Source organism: Schistocerca nitens, chromosome 4, assembly GCF_023898315.1.
Source record: "Schistocerca nitens isolate TAMUIC-IGC-003100 chromosome 4, iqSchNite1.1, whole genome shotgun sequence".
Taxonomy (NCBI): Eukaryota; Metazoa; Arthropoda; class Insecta; order Orthoptera; family Acrididae; genus Schistocerca; species Schistocerca nitens.
In genome coordinates this window covers 137,401,163-137,420,467 of record NC_064617.1, presented here as the reverse complement: position 1 = coordinate 137,420,467, position 19,305 = coordinate 137,401,163, and the positions used below count along the sequence as shown (strand labels likewise).

General features: G+C 44.7%; 1 protein-coding gene across 1 annotated transcript in view; it reads left to right on the top strand.

The window, feature by feature from the left end:
• The window catches only part of LOC126251791 (arylsulfatase B), a 346,307-nt gene that overhangs the window by 243,076 nt on the left and 83,926 nt on the right, over positions 1 to 19,305 (top strand). Inside the window, exons 4-5 of the mRNA XM_049952418.1 lie at positions 10,119 to 10,278; positions 17,784 to 18,010. Coding sequence (XP_049808375.1) covers positions 10,119 to 10,278; positions 17,784 to 18,010 — 387 coding nt within the window. The remainder of the gene's footprint in view (positions 1 to 10,118; positions 10,279 to 17,783; positions 18,011 to 19,305) is intronic.

The following is a 19,305-nucleotide window of genomic DNA, read 5'->3' as shown; positions in this document are numbered from 1 at the left end:
CACAGTACATCGATGTTGTCGCCAGTGGTCGGCGCAAGGTGCACGTGCCCGTCGACCTGGGACCGGACCGCAGCGACGCACGGATGCACGCCAAGACCGTAGGATCCTACGCAGTGCCGTAGGGGACCGCACCGCCACTTCCCAGCAAATTAGGGACACTGTTGCTCCTGGGGTATCGGCGAGGACCATTCGCAACCGTCTCCATGAAGCTGGGCTACGGTCCCGCACACCGTTAGGCCGTCTTCCGCTCACGCCCCAACATCGTGCAGCCCGCCTCCAGTGGTGTCGCGACAGGCGTGAATGGAGGGACGAATGGAGACGTGTCGTCTTCAGCGATGAGAGTCGCTTCTGCCTTGGTGCCAATGATGGTCGTATGCGTGTTTGGCGCCGTGCAGGTGAGCGCCACAATCAGGACTGCATACGACCGAGGCACACAGGGCAACACCCGGCATCATGGTGTAGGGAGCGATCTCCTACACTGGCCGTACACCACTGGTGATCGTCGAGGGGACACTGAATAGTGCACGGTACATCCAAACCGTCATCGAACCCATCGTTCTACCATTCCTAGACCGGCAAGGGAACTTGCTGTTCCAACAGGACAATGCACGCCCGCATGTATCCCGTGCCACCCAACGTGCTCTAGAAGGTGTAAGTCAACTACCCTGGCCAGCAAGATCTCCGGATCTGTCCCCCATTGAGCATGTTTGGGACTGGATGAAGCGTCGTCTCACGCGGTCTGCACGTCCAGCACGAACGCTGGTCCAACTGAGGCGCCAGGTGGAAATGGCATGGCAAGCCGTTCCACAGGACTACATCCAGCATCTCTACGATCGTCTCCATGGGAGAATAGCAGCCTGCATTGCTGCGAAAGGTGGATATACACTGTACTAGTGCCGACATTGTGCATGCTCTGTTGCCTGTGTCTATGTGCCTGTGGTTCTGTCAGTGTGATCATGTGATGTATCTGACCCCAGGAATGTGTCAATAAAGTTTCCCCTTCCTGGGACAATGAATTCACGGTGTTCTTATTTCAATTTCCAGGAGTGTAGTTTTACAAATCCAATATGCACATGTTAGCTCACTTCGCGAAATGTTTGAGGTTGCATGTAGTTCAAGGCGATCTTTTTTTTCCAATATATAATAATATGAACTAAAAGACATGTTTATCTCAGTGTTTAGCTTGCATGCGCGCTGAAAAGTAACGGCTCCGAATTTTTTATGTGAAAACTCTTAAAGCCTTTTTAAATAAGACAAACGTTATTAACATTCCACATCTTTACTCTTCATTTCTACATATTTATTTCTCAATATAGTCGCTCTTGCGACAAATACATTCCTCCCAACGAGAGACGAGTTTGATGATACCATCACTACAAAATGTCTGACTTTGTTGACGAAGCCACAATCTCACCTCTACTTGTACCGCTTCATCATTACCAAAGTGAAGTTCTCGAAAATCTTCTTTAAGTTCCGTAAACAGATGAAAATCGGATAGGGCCAAGTCTGAACTGGATGGAGGATGATCGATGACAGTGAACCCAAGGCATCGGATTGTAGCATCTGGCAGAAGCATAGGGTGCTCCATGTCTGGACGAGCTCTTAGAATTCGAATTCAAAACCCGTTGTTTCTCACGCACCGACATAATTACATTACACACAGCATTATTACACGCTGCAATTTTGAGCCCTCTAGCGGCAGAGGACTGCAGATATGTAGCCATGAAGAATAAGGATGTTGAATGTTAAAGTTGGTTTTATTTAAAAAGCTTCAAGAGTTTTCACATAAAAATTCGGAGACATTACTTTCCCTCGTAGATAAAGCAGTAGTTGTTAAATTTCTTTAAAGTCAGTACCGCCATTAGACTGTTGTTTATTTGCAGTGTTACATTTACACTTACACTATCATGATTTCGGCTTCAGGGTACCATTGTCAAGTGTTTTGTTATAAAGATGGCATACTGTCGCATTTAAAACACACTATTAGACACATTGTCTAAGGGTCGATATTTCTGGTAAAGCCTACTGCTTTGTTTCATCACTGAGTATTCCATCTTGGCTCACACTTGATAATGGCACTTTGAAGCCGATATCATGATCGTGCAAGTGTAAATGTGAGACTGCAAATAAACAACAGTCTAATGGCGGTACAGAATTTAAAGAAATATAACTGTGACCCCGCATTACGAAAAAATTATCAGTTGTTAAATGTTTTTTAATTCTTCAATTCCTTTATGCAGATTTTTCGTTGCTGCAAATACTCATCTTTGGAATTTTTTTCTTCGCAAAACAAAGCGAAGATACCTTTCAGGAACGTACTACATTTGCTCATTATTAGCGTACACACCATTCACAAACTGAGATTTGTACAAAGTGACTGCCTCCTTCTGCCACTACTAATAATACGCCGGTGACTTCTACTACTACTTGTTTCAGCAGAACTGACTATTAAACCACTGGCGGTACGAAAGGAATCGCTAGTGTATTTTGGAAAATATAACACTGCAATTTCCTGGCAAATTAAAAATGTGTTGGACCGCGACACAACCCGGAATCTTTGGCGGTAGTAATGGCGTAAGTCATGCCTAGATAGCCCAGTCGGCAACGAATTTACTCGAGAAAGGCGAAGGTTCACTCATAATAATCAACAGAGCATTAAGAGCCACAGTCCTAGCACAGTTCTCCGATGAGCACTGCAATGTCGTGGAGCTACAATAGCCAGCGGGAGTGTTACACATCATAAACATGTACTTCCAATATGGAAGAGGGATAGATGAATTCCTGGACAAGTTAACACAAGTAGCCACGGCATTGCAGGGGCGCAAAATACTCATGACTGCAGATATAAACGCAAAGTCCCCCCTATGGTCCAGTGGCACTCAAGAAGACAGAGGAGAAAAGGCGGAGGAAACGATTATGGCACTGCAACTTGTGGTTTCCAACAGGCAAGGGAACCCCCCCCCCCCCACCTACTCTGGCGGAGGGGGGGAAAGGTACAAACATTGACGTTACATTAGTAACGCCAAATCTTGTCACAAAAGTCACCAATTGGAAAGTGTGGGACAGAATAACAACAAGTGACCACAATCTAATAACCTTCACGATAGGGGAAAGGGAGTTCCACTGGGACATGGGGTGGGAGATACAGCTTAATTATAACAAGACAAAGTGGGACCGCCTAGTGGAAGAGTGCGACATCCCGATATTACCGGATATTGATTAAAATTACCAGGGCTGTACGAGCAGCTGTACCAACCAAGAGGAGAGCCGTCGCGGCCATCCCCACACCATGGTCTGTCGAACTGGGACAGATGCGCCAGGCTGTAAGGAGGGCGAGGAAGTACTTCCGGTGGAGTGTCGTCTGGGGAGAAAAACAGAGATGGCTGCAAGTCTACAGAGAAAGCAAGGAGCAATTTCAACAGGAGCTCAGGACAGTCAGGATGAGGATCTGGGAAAACTATGTGCAAAGCCAATTGGCTACAGACCCTTGGGGTGTCCCGTAAAAACTTGTACTGGAAAAAATGAGATCACCAATGGTGTTATCCACCGTCATGGATGGGAACCGGATGACGAGTACTTGACAGGAAACTGCCGAGGCCCTCCTTCGGGTCCTGTTGCCTGACGATGATGAGGGAGATCACACAGAAGAACAGAAAAGAATTAGAAGACCTAAGGATCTATGAGAACAACACCATGCTCTACCCCTTCTCTGAAGAGGAAGTAGCTGCCCAAATAAAGGCACTTAAGAGGGGAAAGGCTCCTGGCCCAGACGGCATTAGTGTGGAGGTGGTGCAATTCCTCGCCCCCCAGCTGGTGGCACCTCTCACAAAGTTGTACAACGAGTGCCTGAGAGTTGGGAAATTCCCAGCAACCTGGAAGAAAGGAAATATAGTAATAATCAAAAAGGGTCCGGAAAAAGATCCCACAGAAATTATATCATACAGCCCTATCTGTCTATTGGACCTACTGGGCAAACTTTTTGAGAGGTTGCTAGCAGACAGACTGACAGCACGCCGTGTACTGTGCGGGATGAGTGACAGACAATTCGGTTTCCGGTCAGGGCGGTCTGCGTCTGACGCAATTGCCCTGGCTGCCGACGTCTGTGACTCTGCCCCGCACAAGTATGTCGTCGGCATCATGGTGGATATCAGTGGCGCCTTTGACAACCTGTGGTGGCCCTCACTCTTCTCCTGCTTGCGGGAGAAGGAGTGTCCAGGGCCGCTATATGGCTGTCTGAGGAGCTATTGTGCAGACAGGGAGGTCTGGCTATTGGCCCCTAGCGGCAAAGTCAGTAAGAAAGTAACCAAAGGATGTCCTCAGGGCTCCGTCCTGAGACCTCTCTTTTGGGACATCAACGTGGAGTCACTTCTGGAAGACCTGAAGAGTAGTGACGATGTGCTAGAGGTCATAGCCTACGCTGACGACCTCCTCCTGCTGGTCGGCGGCCGGAGCCGCGAGCATTTAGAGCCCAAAGTAGAGAGAGCCATAACTATTTTGACAGCATGGTGCCACAAGGGTAAAATTACTATCGCACCTGGTAAGTCAACATAGCTGCTACTTAAGGGTCAACTTGTCAGAAACCCAACAGTAAGAATCAATGGCTCACCATTTCTTCGGCGCTTTGAGGCCCGATATTTAGGTGTAGTCATCGATGAGAGGTGGAACTTTGCATCACGCATTGATACCGGATCTCAAAGATCTCTGGTACTGCTAAACAACCTCATCGGAATAGGTCATAAACGTTTTCATCTTCCACCTAACCTAATAAAACTTTACCATAACAGCATTCTAACATCGATTGTAGGATACGGATCAGGGGTCTGGGCACACAGGAGGGTCATGCCTGCCGTGGCCGTAAGAAGGGTGCAGCGAAATATGCTTCTACGTTCAGCAGGAGCATACAGAACAACTCCTGGAGGGGCGCTTCTGGTGTTAATGGGGATCTGTCCACTGGATATTAAAATCATAGAGCAGGCTGCCTGGTACTTGGTGAAGGAGAGGAGGGAAAAAATAATAGAAATAATGGGGGTCTATGATGGGGACAAGACTGCAATAAAAAAGAGAGGGTTAGAACTATAGCAGGATCAGTGGTATAATGAGGCAACGGGGCGCAGAACCTATGAGCTGACGCCCGATACAGAGGAACGCTCAAAGTTAACATACTTCATGCCTACGAGAGGACTGCTGCATTTCCTTACTGGATATGGGCCTTACCCGACATACCTATGTCGGTTCGGGGAGCAGGCTACACTAGCGTGTGACTGTGGCGCTGTGCAAGTCACTCCAGAACATGTGGTGTATGAGTGGCCCCTCTCCGATGACGTAGCAAATGAATTAAGACAACAACTTCAGAACAACGACACGCACCACCTGCTAAGGCAAGAGGACACATTCAATGTCTTAAACAAACTTACAGATGAGATCTCGAAAAAGGTCCTCGGGAATTTTCTAAGGAACAACCAGTAACGATCACACCGACTTAGACTCTGTGCACCTTCCCTGTTCCGCCGGGCCTGGACTTGGCCAGCCGCTTCACGGCTGGGATCCGCCTTGCCCTGGATTAGGGGGGAGGGCGTGCATCACCACCGGGGACGCTAGATTTAAGAAATAGGTTAGCATGTAGAAGATAGAATAAGGACTCTTAGTACAGACTGCAGCGATATAAAGTTACTGGTCAGCCCAGTGGCAGGGGCACGCCCACTGGGATTAGCTCGGTGGGCCAGGCCAACATCAATTAGATTTATAGATCACTGGCACACTTGTAACGCTGCAGGTACCATAGGCTCGTAGAATAAAGTAGATGCATCTTAACACTAACAGAATTAGAGAAAGACATATAAGTAACTAAAATTCCGACATAGGCAGAAACTAAAAACTAGAAAATTAGAGAACCCTGTAGTGATAGATTAATAATAAGGATTTACCTGTAGTGTAGAAATAACAGCTGCAAATATTAAGTATGAAATTAGGACCCGCTAATGTATTAGGTAGTGGGTTAATATGTATAAATATAATAATTGAATAAAGACATTAAAAATATGTTTCCAGGTACGTCTCCTAATCCAGCACACAGTTTCCATCAGCCACGGAGATGGAACACTCCGCTGCAGAGTGCAAATTCATTCTAAAAATGTATTACTTATTATCATTTACATGTATTATAGTGCATATTACTTTTAAAAAATCATTTTATCAGCGTTTAGAAATGCATTTTAAAAGTCACAAGCTACATGAAATTTGAATAAAATATTTAGACTGACAATTAAATATTAAAAATGACAGTATCACGTAACAATTAACTTAAAAAAACAACAAAAATTCATTCACGTAGTATAATAAAAAAAAGATTTTTTTAGAAAAGCTATGAGTAGTATGTCTATGAGGTTTGTGGCTCGCAGTTTATATACTTAGTGCCGTTCCATCGTTAATACTGTCTCTGTGCACACGCCCTGGTGGCCTTGGTAAAGGCCGCGCGGGGTAGCCGCGCGGTCTCAGGCGTCTTGTCACGGTTCGCGCGGGTCCCCACGTAGGAGGTTCGTCCTCCCTCAGGCATGGGTGTGTGTGTGTTGTCCCTACCGTAAGTTAGCTTAAGTTAGATTAAGTAGTGTGTAAGCTTAGGTACCGATGACCTCAGCAGTTTGGTCCCATAAGACCTTACCAGAAATTTCCAAATTGTCTAGGTAAAGTAGGAGTGCGGCAAGTGTAGCGGCAGGATGGCAGCTGGCGAATTCATGAACACACACGCACGCACAAACACACACACACACTCACACACACACACACACACACACACATTTTATTTTTCCAATCACAGCTCAGTATTTCATCGCCTTGATGTTGTATCTGGCAGAGATTCACACAGATAACTATTAAATGCATCACAAATTTCCTCCTTTAACATTACTGACCATCCCTTCTCTAATTTTTCCTGTCAGTCCACATGCAAGAATAATGTTGTCACAAAACGGTTTTGAGAGCAAGACGGCCATTCTGGGTACAGAGATCGAAGTACTAGAACAAGACGGCGGCTACAGTTTTCGTACAGATTGGCTGATTTTCATTTTTTATTGTGATACAATACTGGGCTGCGATGGGGAGAACAAACAAGTATGTGTGTGTGTGCGCGCGCGCGGACCTACTCTCATGCTGCCGTCACTCTTGCAGTCCTGCCCCTGCATCTAGGCAACCCAGGCGTGTGATGTCACGGAGATGGTACTAAGGATCGTACGGCACTAAGCTTATAAACAGAGAGCCGGTAGCCCCATGGCCTTACTACTGCTATCCATGCAAGTAATTTGATAACACATCCTTACACTGATGCGCCAGAACATTATGACCACCGTCCACCGCAAGTTTGCATGCTGCCATGTGGCGCTCGGGGTACGTGACGCGGTAATATGTCCGCGGAGCAGAGACGAACAGGGAATCATTCTAGCGACGATAAGTGGTGCGGACTCAAGCGACTTTGATGAAAGGCAGATTGTCGTGGCACAGAGACTGGAAGTGAGCATCTCGGAAACGGCGAAGCTGATCGACTGTTCGTGTCCTACTGTCGTGAGCATCTATGGAAATTGGTTGAAGAATGCTGAAACCACGAGTAGGCGACAAGGAGTCGGACGTCCATACCTCATCACGGAAAATAGGGCTCGGAGGCTTGCCCGCTCTCTAAAGCAAGATAGGCGGCGATCCGTGGCTGGTCTGACGACAGAGTGCAGTGCTGGAGCAGACTCAAGTGTTTTGGAGCACGCTGTTCACTGCACTGTGTTCAACATACTGCCTACGTGTTCCCATGTTGACCCAGCAACGTTGCCAATTATGAATACAGTGGGAAAGGGATCATCTAAATTGGCCCGCAGATCAATGGGATCGTGTCGCTCGGTCGGATGAATCCCGTTTATTGTTAAACAAGGTCGTGTCCAGATCGGGCCAACGGCTGCTCGAAACATGTAGCGCGACACGGACGCATGCCGGTGAGAGCAGTGTTATGTTACGGGGGATATTCACGTGGGCTTCCACGGGGCTGCGGTAGCAAACGAAGGCACCATGGCAGCTGCGGACTACGTGAACATTATTACTGATCACCTGTAACACCATATGCTTGATGTCCTTCCCAAGAGCGGTGGCTTCTTCCAACAAGATAATTGTCCCTGTCACAAGAACAAAATCGTGTTGCAGTGGTTTGAAAAGCGTGATAGGGAACTCACGTTGACATCTTGGCCATCTAATTCGGCTTATCTGAATCCGATGAAACCCAACTGGGACGCTATCGGGCGCCAGCACCGCGCTCATAAGCCAAACGCCTGTAAATTACGGGAAGTGCGTGACCTATGCGTAAGCATCTGGTGCCACAAACCCCTGGAAACCTATCAAGTACTTGTCAAATCCTTGGCACGTGGAATCACTGCTCAATTACGTTCCAGAGGTGGGCCAACAACCCCTTAAGTAGGTGCTCATAACGTTTTGTCTCATCATTGTATAAGTACATATATAAAAGAAAGTCGTGTTAGTTACACTATTTATAACTCAAAAACGGCTGGACCGATTTGGCTGAAAATTGGTGGAGAGGTAGCTTAGAACCAGAAGGCGGACATAGGATACTGTTTATCCCGTTCGACTGCTATAAAAGGTGGTATAACAAAAACGCATCTGGCATGGAATAACAAAACGCAAATGTCAGCTAAACGTCACTATAAAACGTGGTATAACAAAAACGCATCTGACATGGAATAACAAACCGCAAATGACAACTAAACGTCTATAGTTAAGTATCAGTATATATCATTAATTAAAAATTTAATTTTTTTTCTTTGAATCATCATTAACAATGCCGCGACCAAGACGATCGAATATTTCTCGATAAAATCGTAATGCAAGAAGGATACAAAGCATTGCGAATGAAAGGACTGAAGAAGAACAACAAATTGCCAGTGAAGAGCGCCGCGTTAATATGCCTGGACTTCGTGTTTCTCAATCACAAGAGCAAAGTGAGGCAGCCCGTGAAACGGCTCGGTTGGCAATGCATTCTTTGGTGGAGTAGCCTAAACCATGAACAAACATTTTAAAAAAATATAAACTTTTGAATTGAGTAACCTCTTTTTTTAAGTTGGTTGAAAATGACAACATGTTTTATTTTAAAAAAGCATTTTCCCATATGTAAGAGTAACTGTAAATATTGTCACATCAAAAAAATATACTGTTGAAAAATAAGAGACCCCGCAGTCCCGCGTCTTATCCATATTAAGCATAACGTTTGAGATCATTCACTCCAAATTGTACTACCTAATCCGATCACAGATAATTATAAATGGGTGAAGACAAATTATTTAAAATCGGTTGCCAGTCATTTGTCCAATTTTATCTACACAAACAACTAATCGTTTCCTGGTAATAAGCAGTGAAATTCGTCTTTTATCGTAAAACAAAACCGAACAATGTAAAAGATCTTGAAAGTTTGTGGTTTAAATCTGGAATATCCATGTTTTTCACACGGTCAATTATATGTGGCATGTTCACGGGTCGGAAGACCATCTGCGTTGTTTGTTCTTACGCCTGATAATAAAACAAAAAATGTCGTGTATCACAAGGTATTTAATTGAAGAGTGGAAACTATGCACCCCAAAACATAAAGAATAAAGAATCATTAAAATACTTAATTTTTTATTTGTATTTCCTAATAAAAAATTGGACATCCAAAATCTGATTATTTATTGGCTTTAAGGCGGAACAGAGTTCGCCGGGTCAGCTAGTCACAAATAGTTTTGTAACTAGTTCTTCACCATATGTTAGCGACTTTTTTCCAATTTCTTTACACTAAATATAAAATACATGATTTTAAGCTAACTGTATTTAGAAGGTGAGTTTCTTTCCAAGTATTCCACTATTACAAGCTCATTTACTCAAAATTAGGCCTGTGAGCAATATATTTGCGATTATCTTTATTTATCTAACTGATAGTTCGAGACAACTGCATAAAAAATTGTAGTGACTAATTTAATTCCCCTCTTTGGTGCTACCTGTCCGTTACTTAAAAAGTGACAGTGTTCTGTTTTTGTGTGCTTTAAGGAACACGTTACTGTAATAACAGTGTTTTGTGCTACAGAGAAATCTTTCATTTCCAGGGGTTCAATGATGTCGGCTTCCACGGTTCGAACCAGATCCCGACGCCGAACATCGACGCGCTGGCGTACGCCGGGGTCATCCTGAACCGCTACTACGTCACGGCCATCTGCACGCCGTCGCGCAGCGCGCTCATGACCGGCAAGCACCCCATCCATACGGGTGAGTCGCGCATCCAAGCAATTCGTGCAAAATATTACTTACCCCCTTAAATGAGTATACTGGTCGTTTTGGAGCGCTGTATGTAGTGTAGAACTGGTACCGTTGAAGTACATCATGCCAGTGAAGCGACGTGCATCTGCCACTCGGTTGCTACTTCTGGACTCCTGGCCATATCATTTGGACCCTAGATGACTGGAAAACCGTGGCCATGTCAGATGAGTCCCTATTTCAGTTGGTAAGAGCTGGTGATGAGATTCGAGTGCAGCGCCGATTCCACGAACTCATGGACCATGTTGTCAACAAGGCACTGGACACGGCCGGCCGTGGTGGCCGAGCGGTTCTAGACGCATTATTCATTAGTAGCGTGAGGAAGTAGAAGTTTTAGCTATCTAAGCTGCACGTATAGGAACTGTCCTTGATTTGAAGTGGCTCATTTTAACGGACTAACGATTTCCACCATCATTCGGTTTAACCACGTCTCTTTTCCTCTACAGCTGCAGAGAATCAACATTTACGGTTCTCCTGCATGTGAATGTGTCAGAAGCTGAGGAAAATAATATCTTGTTTTCGTGTCCCAAATTTGCCTGTAAGAGATCGAAGTGTTTGTAGACACTGCTGAATATGAGATACCACCTCCCTGAATGACCTTCTTATATTTATTACAGGCATCCCCTTTATAAAGTGAGTGTTAATTTTATTAATAGTACAGGGAAATATGTGTAGTTTTTAATGGTGTTCATAGGATATTTTCATTTATCTGTGACGCTTATGATTAAACTTAGTTTGAACTGATACTCCAAAAATGTCTACTTCACTTACCACGCTATTTGTTAAAAATGTGTCGTAAAAAAACCTGTGACAGCTCTAAGTTTAATTTTGTAAATATGCATTTACCTATAATAATTGGACAAAAGGAAGGAAACAAAAACACAACACATTACCCTGGCTAAAAGGGTGTAGGAAACCCGTTGGCATTCGAAACAGCTTCTAATCGTCTCGGAAAGGATGAATACCGATCCTGTATGGTGTTTTACGGTCTCTTACGCCATTCTTCCTATAAAATAGTGACAAGTTCAGATAAGGATGATGGAGGTGAGCAGCGATCTCCAAAGTAGACAACAAAGGCTTCATAATATTGAAAAATGGTTACTGCGACTGCCAGGGGAGATATGACGATTCATCCTCGTGCTCCTGATCAATGCGAACTGTATGAGCAGGTGTCTGTCGTCTTGGTAGAAAGCATTAGCACTTGGGAACAAACACCGTACTATGGGATGAGTCTGATCTGTCAGAATGGTCAGATAATCTTTGCCAGTAATGCGACCTTGCAGAGTACCCATGGGGCCCATGAAATAACGTGATATGAATGCCCAAATCATCACCGAACTCCCGCTTTATTTCACTCATGGGACGTAAACACTGTTAGAAGATGGAAACAATGTGAAACAAGACTCATTCAATCGAACGGGTTTCTTCCATTGCTCCACAGTGAACGTTTATGGCTTCGGTGCCACGTTTTCATGTTATGAGCAGTTCCATCACTGAACTGTGGTTCTGGAATTCTGGCTCTCCCTGAAATTTCCAGCTTAGGGGGCTCCCTTCGCCTTGTTTTGGTACTGACAGGGTTCGCGAGTGTGACATTCAGTTCTGCAGTGACATTTGCAACTGCCATTCTCTTATTTATCGTTGCAGTCCTTTTCAATGACCGCCATCCATCATCAGCCAATAAACACTTCCGTCCGTGTTGCGATTTATCTGTTGTAACGAAATTAATTGTTACATGGGGAAGACAGTGAAACTTTGCTGGGGCAAAAATTTTCAACATCGAATAGAGGTTATTTGATTTAAACAAAAAACCTCAAAAATTGGTTGTTGTTCTTGTGTTCCATAGACATCAAGAAAAGTGTGATCATGGGGGTGTTTCTTACTGATCACATTGGCCTCCGCCACTCAAAGAATTACTTTGAGACAAGTGCAAATGTTTACTGCTAGAACAGTTTCCAAAACATTACACTGTAGTAATTAGTTCTGCAGTGACACTTACATAGTTCAGTTGATTTCTTATACGTATCTTAGTTCGATGTAACTCGGAGTAATCTGCTTCCTGCTGCTGCTGAAGTAGTCGTTGCCTCGGTCCATTTCATCTGCTAACTGGATCAAGTTACGTGAATTCCATGAAATAATCCAGGTGCCAAGTCGTTTTTATAGTGGTTTATTTATGACAAGTTGCACCATTTCTTCTTAGTGGCCGGCCGGAGTGGCCGTGCGGTTCTAGGCGCTACAGTCTGGAGCCGAGCGACCGCTACGGTCGCAGGTTAGAATCCTGCCTCGGGCATGGATGTGTGTGCTGTCCTTAGGTTAGTTAGGTTTAATTAGTTCTAAGTTCCAGGCGACTGATGACCTTAGAAGTTAAGTCGCATAGTGCTCAGAGCCATTTTTTTCTTCTTAGTGGGAGCCCACTCCACATAACAGGTTATATAATCACAATACTGTATTACAACAATTGCATTATTGCACAAACGTGCGACACAGTGGTTGCGTCTCAAAACTGTCTCCAACTGTCCATTCTTGAGTCTTGTGCTCCTCCTATTTATACGTTTGTTAACAATCAAGTCAACAAAACTACAATGTATATTTATTAAATTAACAATTAAAAGTTTAACAGTTTTATGAGTAACTATCCACAAAATCTGTCTTATTTTATGCCGAAACTGTCGTGTACAATAGAAAAGTCTTTTACATGGGATGTACATCATGTTATACAAAATACTGAAAAATAAGAATGCTATCCTAAATTTCCTTAGTAATGGATTAATTTGTAAATGCAAAATATTGCGAACATACTTTAGACAAGCATGACCTACTAGTAACCAAATGGAATAATAAATTTTATGAGATTTAATGTATTACGCGATTTCGCTTATTAGATACCATTGGAACTACGGAACTTCCAAAACAGGAAATTAAAACAAAAGGGCTGTTTTATTTCACTGTTTTTCCACTTTCGTTGCATGTGGAATACATGTTCCATACGGTGCCTCTTGAAACACGAAACACTTTGGATACGTTGGCTACGGAAGCACCCACGATAAGAGCGCCAACAATTTGTCCACGTTCGAATTCACTTGTCTCCAACATAATGCACCCACGACTACACCGAGCACTCTTCTCACCCCGAATTGCACTCGCGACGTATTGAGGACACTGCACGGGTGCCGTTCGTTGTCAAATGCAAAAGCGCAACCTGCTGACTGGCTAGCATCTGCATCTCGGATGAGACTGCAGCAATTCCAGCAGCCTACCTTCGATCAGCTTTCTGCAACTTGCTGACCAGGGAACAAAAAGGCCAAGAGAAAAATGATGATCGGTTTCAACATCTGGTATAATCAGGTTAGTATCGTATTTCCAATCCTCTGCTGTGTTTCCTTGTACCGTGAAACTCTGTTCTCCGGGCCACTTTTATTTGGCGCACCCCGTATGTAAGGCCTGTAAAGATGTTGTTGTTGTGGTCTTCAATCCAGAGACTTTTTTGATGCAGCTCTCCATGCTACTCTATCCTGTGCAAGCTTCTTCATCTCCCAGTACCTACTGCAACCTATATCCTTCTGAATCTGCTCAGTGTATTCATCTCTTGGTCTCCCTCTACGATTTTTACCCTCCACACTGCCCCGGCTCTTCTGTTAGCATTTAAAATAGATTCAACACAGTTCATGTTTACACTGCAAACGAAAGCCCGTTGCCGCACAGTAAACAACCAACTCCAAACACAAAGTGCCGTTTCTAGAAATGATTTAGTAGTTCGTTATGAAACGCAGAAAAGATCATGTAAACGTTTGGCTAGAGTGTGATATTTCTCCTCCATCCCCTCCCCCTCCCCACCACTCCCTCCTGAAATACAGGTTGTGATGACAGACTGATCTGTAGCGTAGCCCTACGTCAAGGTTAGTTCAGATCGATTAAATTCGCAGCCTTCCCTAGTATGGAAACCACGGGCCACGTGTGCACAAGTTACGGCGTGATTCTTCACTTGAAATCACTCTTGTCCCATGGTGTCGCTTCTTACACGACCTCAAGCGTCGCTTAGTGTGAATAGTGATGAGCTGATCGTCCATTGTATCCCAATCACTACCAAATGTTGTTGTTGCGATCTTCAGTCCAGAGACTAGTTTGATGCAGCCCTCCACGCTACTCTATCCTGTGGTTGCTATTTCATCTCCAAGTAACTACTGCAACCTACAGCTTTCTGAATCTGATTAGTGTATTCATCTCTTGGTCTCCCTCTACGACTTTTACCTTCCACGCTGCCCTCCAATACTAAATTGGTGATCCCTTGATGCCTCAGAACATGTCCTACCAACCGATCCCTTCTTCTAGTCAAGTTGTGCCACAAATGCCTCTTCTCCCCAATTCTATTTAGTACATCCTCATTAGTTATGTGATCTACACATCTAATCTTCAGCATTCTTCTGTAGCACCACATTTCCAAGCTTCTATTCTCTTCTTGTCCAAACTATTTATCGTCCATGTTTCACTTCCATACAATTACTTTCAGAAACAACTTTCTGACACTTAAATCTATACTCGATGTTAACAAATTTCTCTTTTTCAGAAACGCTTTCCTTGCCATTGCCAGTCTACATTTTACATCCTCTCTACTTCTACCATCATCAGTTATTTTGCTCCCCTAAATAGCAAAACTCCTTTACTACTTTAAGTGTCTCATTTCCTAATCTAATTCCCTCAGCATCACCCGACTTAGTTCGACTACATTCCACTATCCTCCTTTCTAGACACTAATCATTCCGTTCAGCTACTCTTCCAAGTCCTTTGCTGTCTCTGACAGAATTACAATGTCATCGGCAAACCTCAGAGTTTTTATTTTTTCTCCATGGATTTTAATACCTAATCCGAATTTTTCATTTGTTTCCTTCAGTGCTTGCTCAATATACAGATTGAATAACATTGGGGATAGGCTACAACCCTGTCTCACTCCCTTCCCATCCACTGCCTCCCTTTCATGACCCTCGACTCTTATAACTGCCATCTGATTTCTATAAATAGACTTTCGCTGCCTGTATTTACCCCTGCCACCTTCAGAACTTGAAAGAGAGTATTCCAGTCAACATTGTCAAAAGCTTTCTCTAAGTCTACAAATGCTAGAAACGTAGGTTTTCCTTTCCTTAAGCTATCTTCTAAGATAAGTCGTAGGGGCAGTATTGCCTCACGTGTTCCAATATTTCTACGGAATCCATAGTGATCTTCCCCGAAGTCAGCTTCTACCAGTTTTTCCATTCGTCTGTAAGGAATTCGCGTTAGTATTTTGCAGTCGTGACTTATTAAACTGATAGTTCGGTAATTTTCACATCTGCCACCACCTGCTTTCTTTGGGATTGGAATTATTATACTCTTCTTGAAGTCTGAGGATATTTCGCCTCTCTCATACATCTTGCTCATCAGATTGTAGAGTTTTATCATGGCTGTCGCTCCAAAGGCCGTCAGTATTTGTAATGGAATGTTGTCTGCTCCTGTTTCGACTTAGGCCTTTCAGTGCTCTGTCAAACTCTTCACGCATTACCATATCTTCCATCTCATCGTCAGCTACATCCTCTTCCATTTACGTAATACTGTCCTCAAGTACATCGCCCTTGTATAAACCCTCTACAGGGTGTTACAAAAAGGTACGGCCAAAATTTCAGGAAACATTCCTCACACACAAAGAAAGAAAATATGTTATCTGGTCATGTGTCCGGGAACGCTTACTTTCCATGTTAGAGCTCATTTTATTACTTCTCTTCAAATCACATTAATCATGGAATGGAAACACAGCAACAGAACGTACCAGCGTGACTTCAAACACTTTGTTACAGGAAATGTTGAAAATGTCCTCCGTTAGCGAGGATACATGCATCCACCCTCCGTCGCATGGAATCCCTGATGCGCTGATGCAGCTCTGGAGCATGGCGTTGTATCACAGTCGTCCACAATACGAGCACGAAGAGTCTCTACATTTGGTACCGGGGCTGCGTAGACAAGAGCTTTCAAATGCCCCCATAAATGAAAGTCAAGAGGGTTGAGGTCAGGAGAGCGTGGAGGCCATGGAATTGGTCCGCCTCTACCAATCCATCGGTCACCGAATCTGTTGTTGAGAAGCGTACGAACACTTCGACTGAAATGTGCAGGAGCTCCATCGTGCATCAACCACATGTTGTGTCGTACTTGTAAAGGCACATGTTCTAGCAGCACAGGTAGAGTATCCCGTATGAAATCATGATAACGTGCTCCATTGAGCGTAGGTGGAAGAACATGGAGCCCAATCAAGACATCACCAACAATGCCTGCCCAAACGTTCACAGAAAAATCTGTGTTGGTGACGTGATTGTACAATTGCGTGCGGATTCTCGTCAGCCCACACATGTTGATTGTGAAAATTTACAATTTGATCACGTTGGAATGAAGCCTCATCCGTAAAGAGAACATTTGCACTGAAATGAGGATTGACACATTGTTGGATGAACCATTCGCAGAAGTGCACCCGGGGAGGCCAATCAGCTGCTGATAGTGCCTACACACGCTGTACATGGTACGGAAACAGCTGGTTCTCCCGTAGCACTCTCCATACAGTGACGTGGTCAACGTTACCTTGTACAGCAGCAACTTCTCTGTCGCTGACATTAGGGTTATCAACAACTGCACGAAGAATTGCCTCGTCCATTGCAGGTGTCCTCGTCGTTCTAGGTCTTCCCCAGTCGCGAGTCATAGGCTGGAATGTTCCGTGCTCCCTAAGACGCCGATCAATTGCTTCGAACGTCTTCCTGTCGGACACCTTCGTTCTGGAAATCTGTCTCGATACAAACGTACCGCGCCACGGCTATTGCCCCGTGCTAATCCATACATCAAATGGGCATCTGCCAACTCCGCATTTGTAAACATTGCACTGACTGCAAAACCACGTTCGTGATGAACACTAACCTGTTGATGCTACGTACTGATGTGCTTGATGCTAGTACTGTAGAGCAATGAGTCGCATGTCAACACATGCACCGAAGTGAACATTACCTTCCTTCAATTGGGCCAACTGGCGGTGAATCGAGGAAGTACAGTACATACTGACGAAACTAAAATGAGACCTAACATGGAAATTAAGCGTTTCCGGACACATGTCCACATAACATCTTTTATTTATTTGTGTGTGAGGAATGTTTCCTGAAAGTCTGGCCGTACCTTTTTGTAACACCCTGTATATACTCCTTCAACCTTTCTGTTTTCCCTTCTTTGCTTAGAACTGGACTTCCATCTGAGCCTGTAAAGATATTTTGTAAAATAAATTAGTTTCTTCAGTTCTGTCTTATTTTGTGCAGAACTTTTGAAATTAGCAATACAATGTACATTTGTGTTTTAGATATCTCAATAGGGTACAAGATCTAGAACCCAATTTGAAAGAGATAAGCGTTGCAATAGTCGAGGAGCCGGGTGTCGTGAGAGCTGAGACGCGCCGTGTCTTGCAGGCATGCAGCACACGGTGCTGTTCGGCGCGGAGCCGCGCGGCCTGCCGCTGTCGGAGCGCCTGCTGCCGCAGTACCTGCAGGGCCTGGGCTACCGCACGCACATGGTGGGCAAGTGGCACCTGGGCCACTACCGCCGCGTCTATACGCCCACCTACCGCGGCTTCGAGTCGCACCTAGGCTTCTGGACGGGCCACCACGACTACAACGACCACACAGCCGTCGAACAGGTGCGCCGACTCGAACTGTTGCCAGTCATGTGCTGTGTCCTGTAAACTGTGCCCCGTCAGAGAAGGTCGAGGAAAGATCCACTAATCCCGTTGTCCAAACTCTGCAACTTGTCCGCTAGCTTTAAAAGCCGATATATACAGGGTGGTCCATTGATCGTGACCGGGCCAAATATCTCACGAAATAAGCATCAAACGAAAAAACTACAAAGGACGAAACTCGCCAGATGGCGCTATGGTTGGCCCGCTAGATGGTGCTGCCATAGGTCATATGGATTTAAAAAAAAAAAAAGGTTCAAATGGCTCTGAGCACTATGGGACTTAACATCTATGGTCATCAGTCCCCTAGAACTTAGAACTACTTAAACCTAACTAACCTAAGGACATCACACAACACCCAGCCATCACGAGGCAGGGAAAATCCCTGAGCCCGCCGGGAATCGAACCCGGGAACCCGAGCGTGGGAAGCGAGAACGCTACCGCACGACCACCATACGGATTTCAATTGCGTTTTTTAAAATAGGAACCCCCATTTCTTATTACATATTCGTGTATTACGCTTTGTTATAGATGGCGCTGTAATAGTCACAAACGTATAAGTACGTGGTATCACGTAACAATCCGCCAGTGCGGACGGTATTTGCTTCGTGATACATTACCCGTGTTAAAATGGTCCGTTTACCAATTGCGGAAAAGGTCGAAATCGTGTTAATGTATTGCTATTGTGATCAAAATGCCCAACGGGCATGTGCTATGTATGCTGCTCGGTATCCTGGAAGACATCATCCAAGTGTCCGGACCGTTCGCCGTATAGTTACGTTATTTCAGGAAACAGGAAGTGTTCAGCCACATGTGAAACGTCACGACCACGACCTGCAACAAATGATGATGCCCAAGTAGGTGTTTCAGCTGCTGTCGCGGCTACTCCGCACATCAGTAACAGATAAATTGAGCGAGAATCGGGAATCTCAAAAACGTCGGTGTTGAGAATGCTACATGAACATCGATTGCACCCGTACCATATTTCTATGCACCAGGAATTGCATGGCGACGACTTTGAACGTCGTGTACAGTTCTGCCACTGGGCACAAGAGAAATTACGGGACGATGACATATTTTTTGCACGCGTTCTATTTAGCGACGAAGCGTCATTCACCAACAGCGGTAACGTAACCCGGCATAATATGCGCTATTGGGCAAAAAAAATCGACGATGGCTGTGACAAGTGGAACATCACCGACCTTGGTGAGTTGATGTATGGTGCGGCATTATGGGAGGAGGATAATTGGCCCCCATTT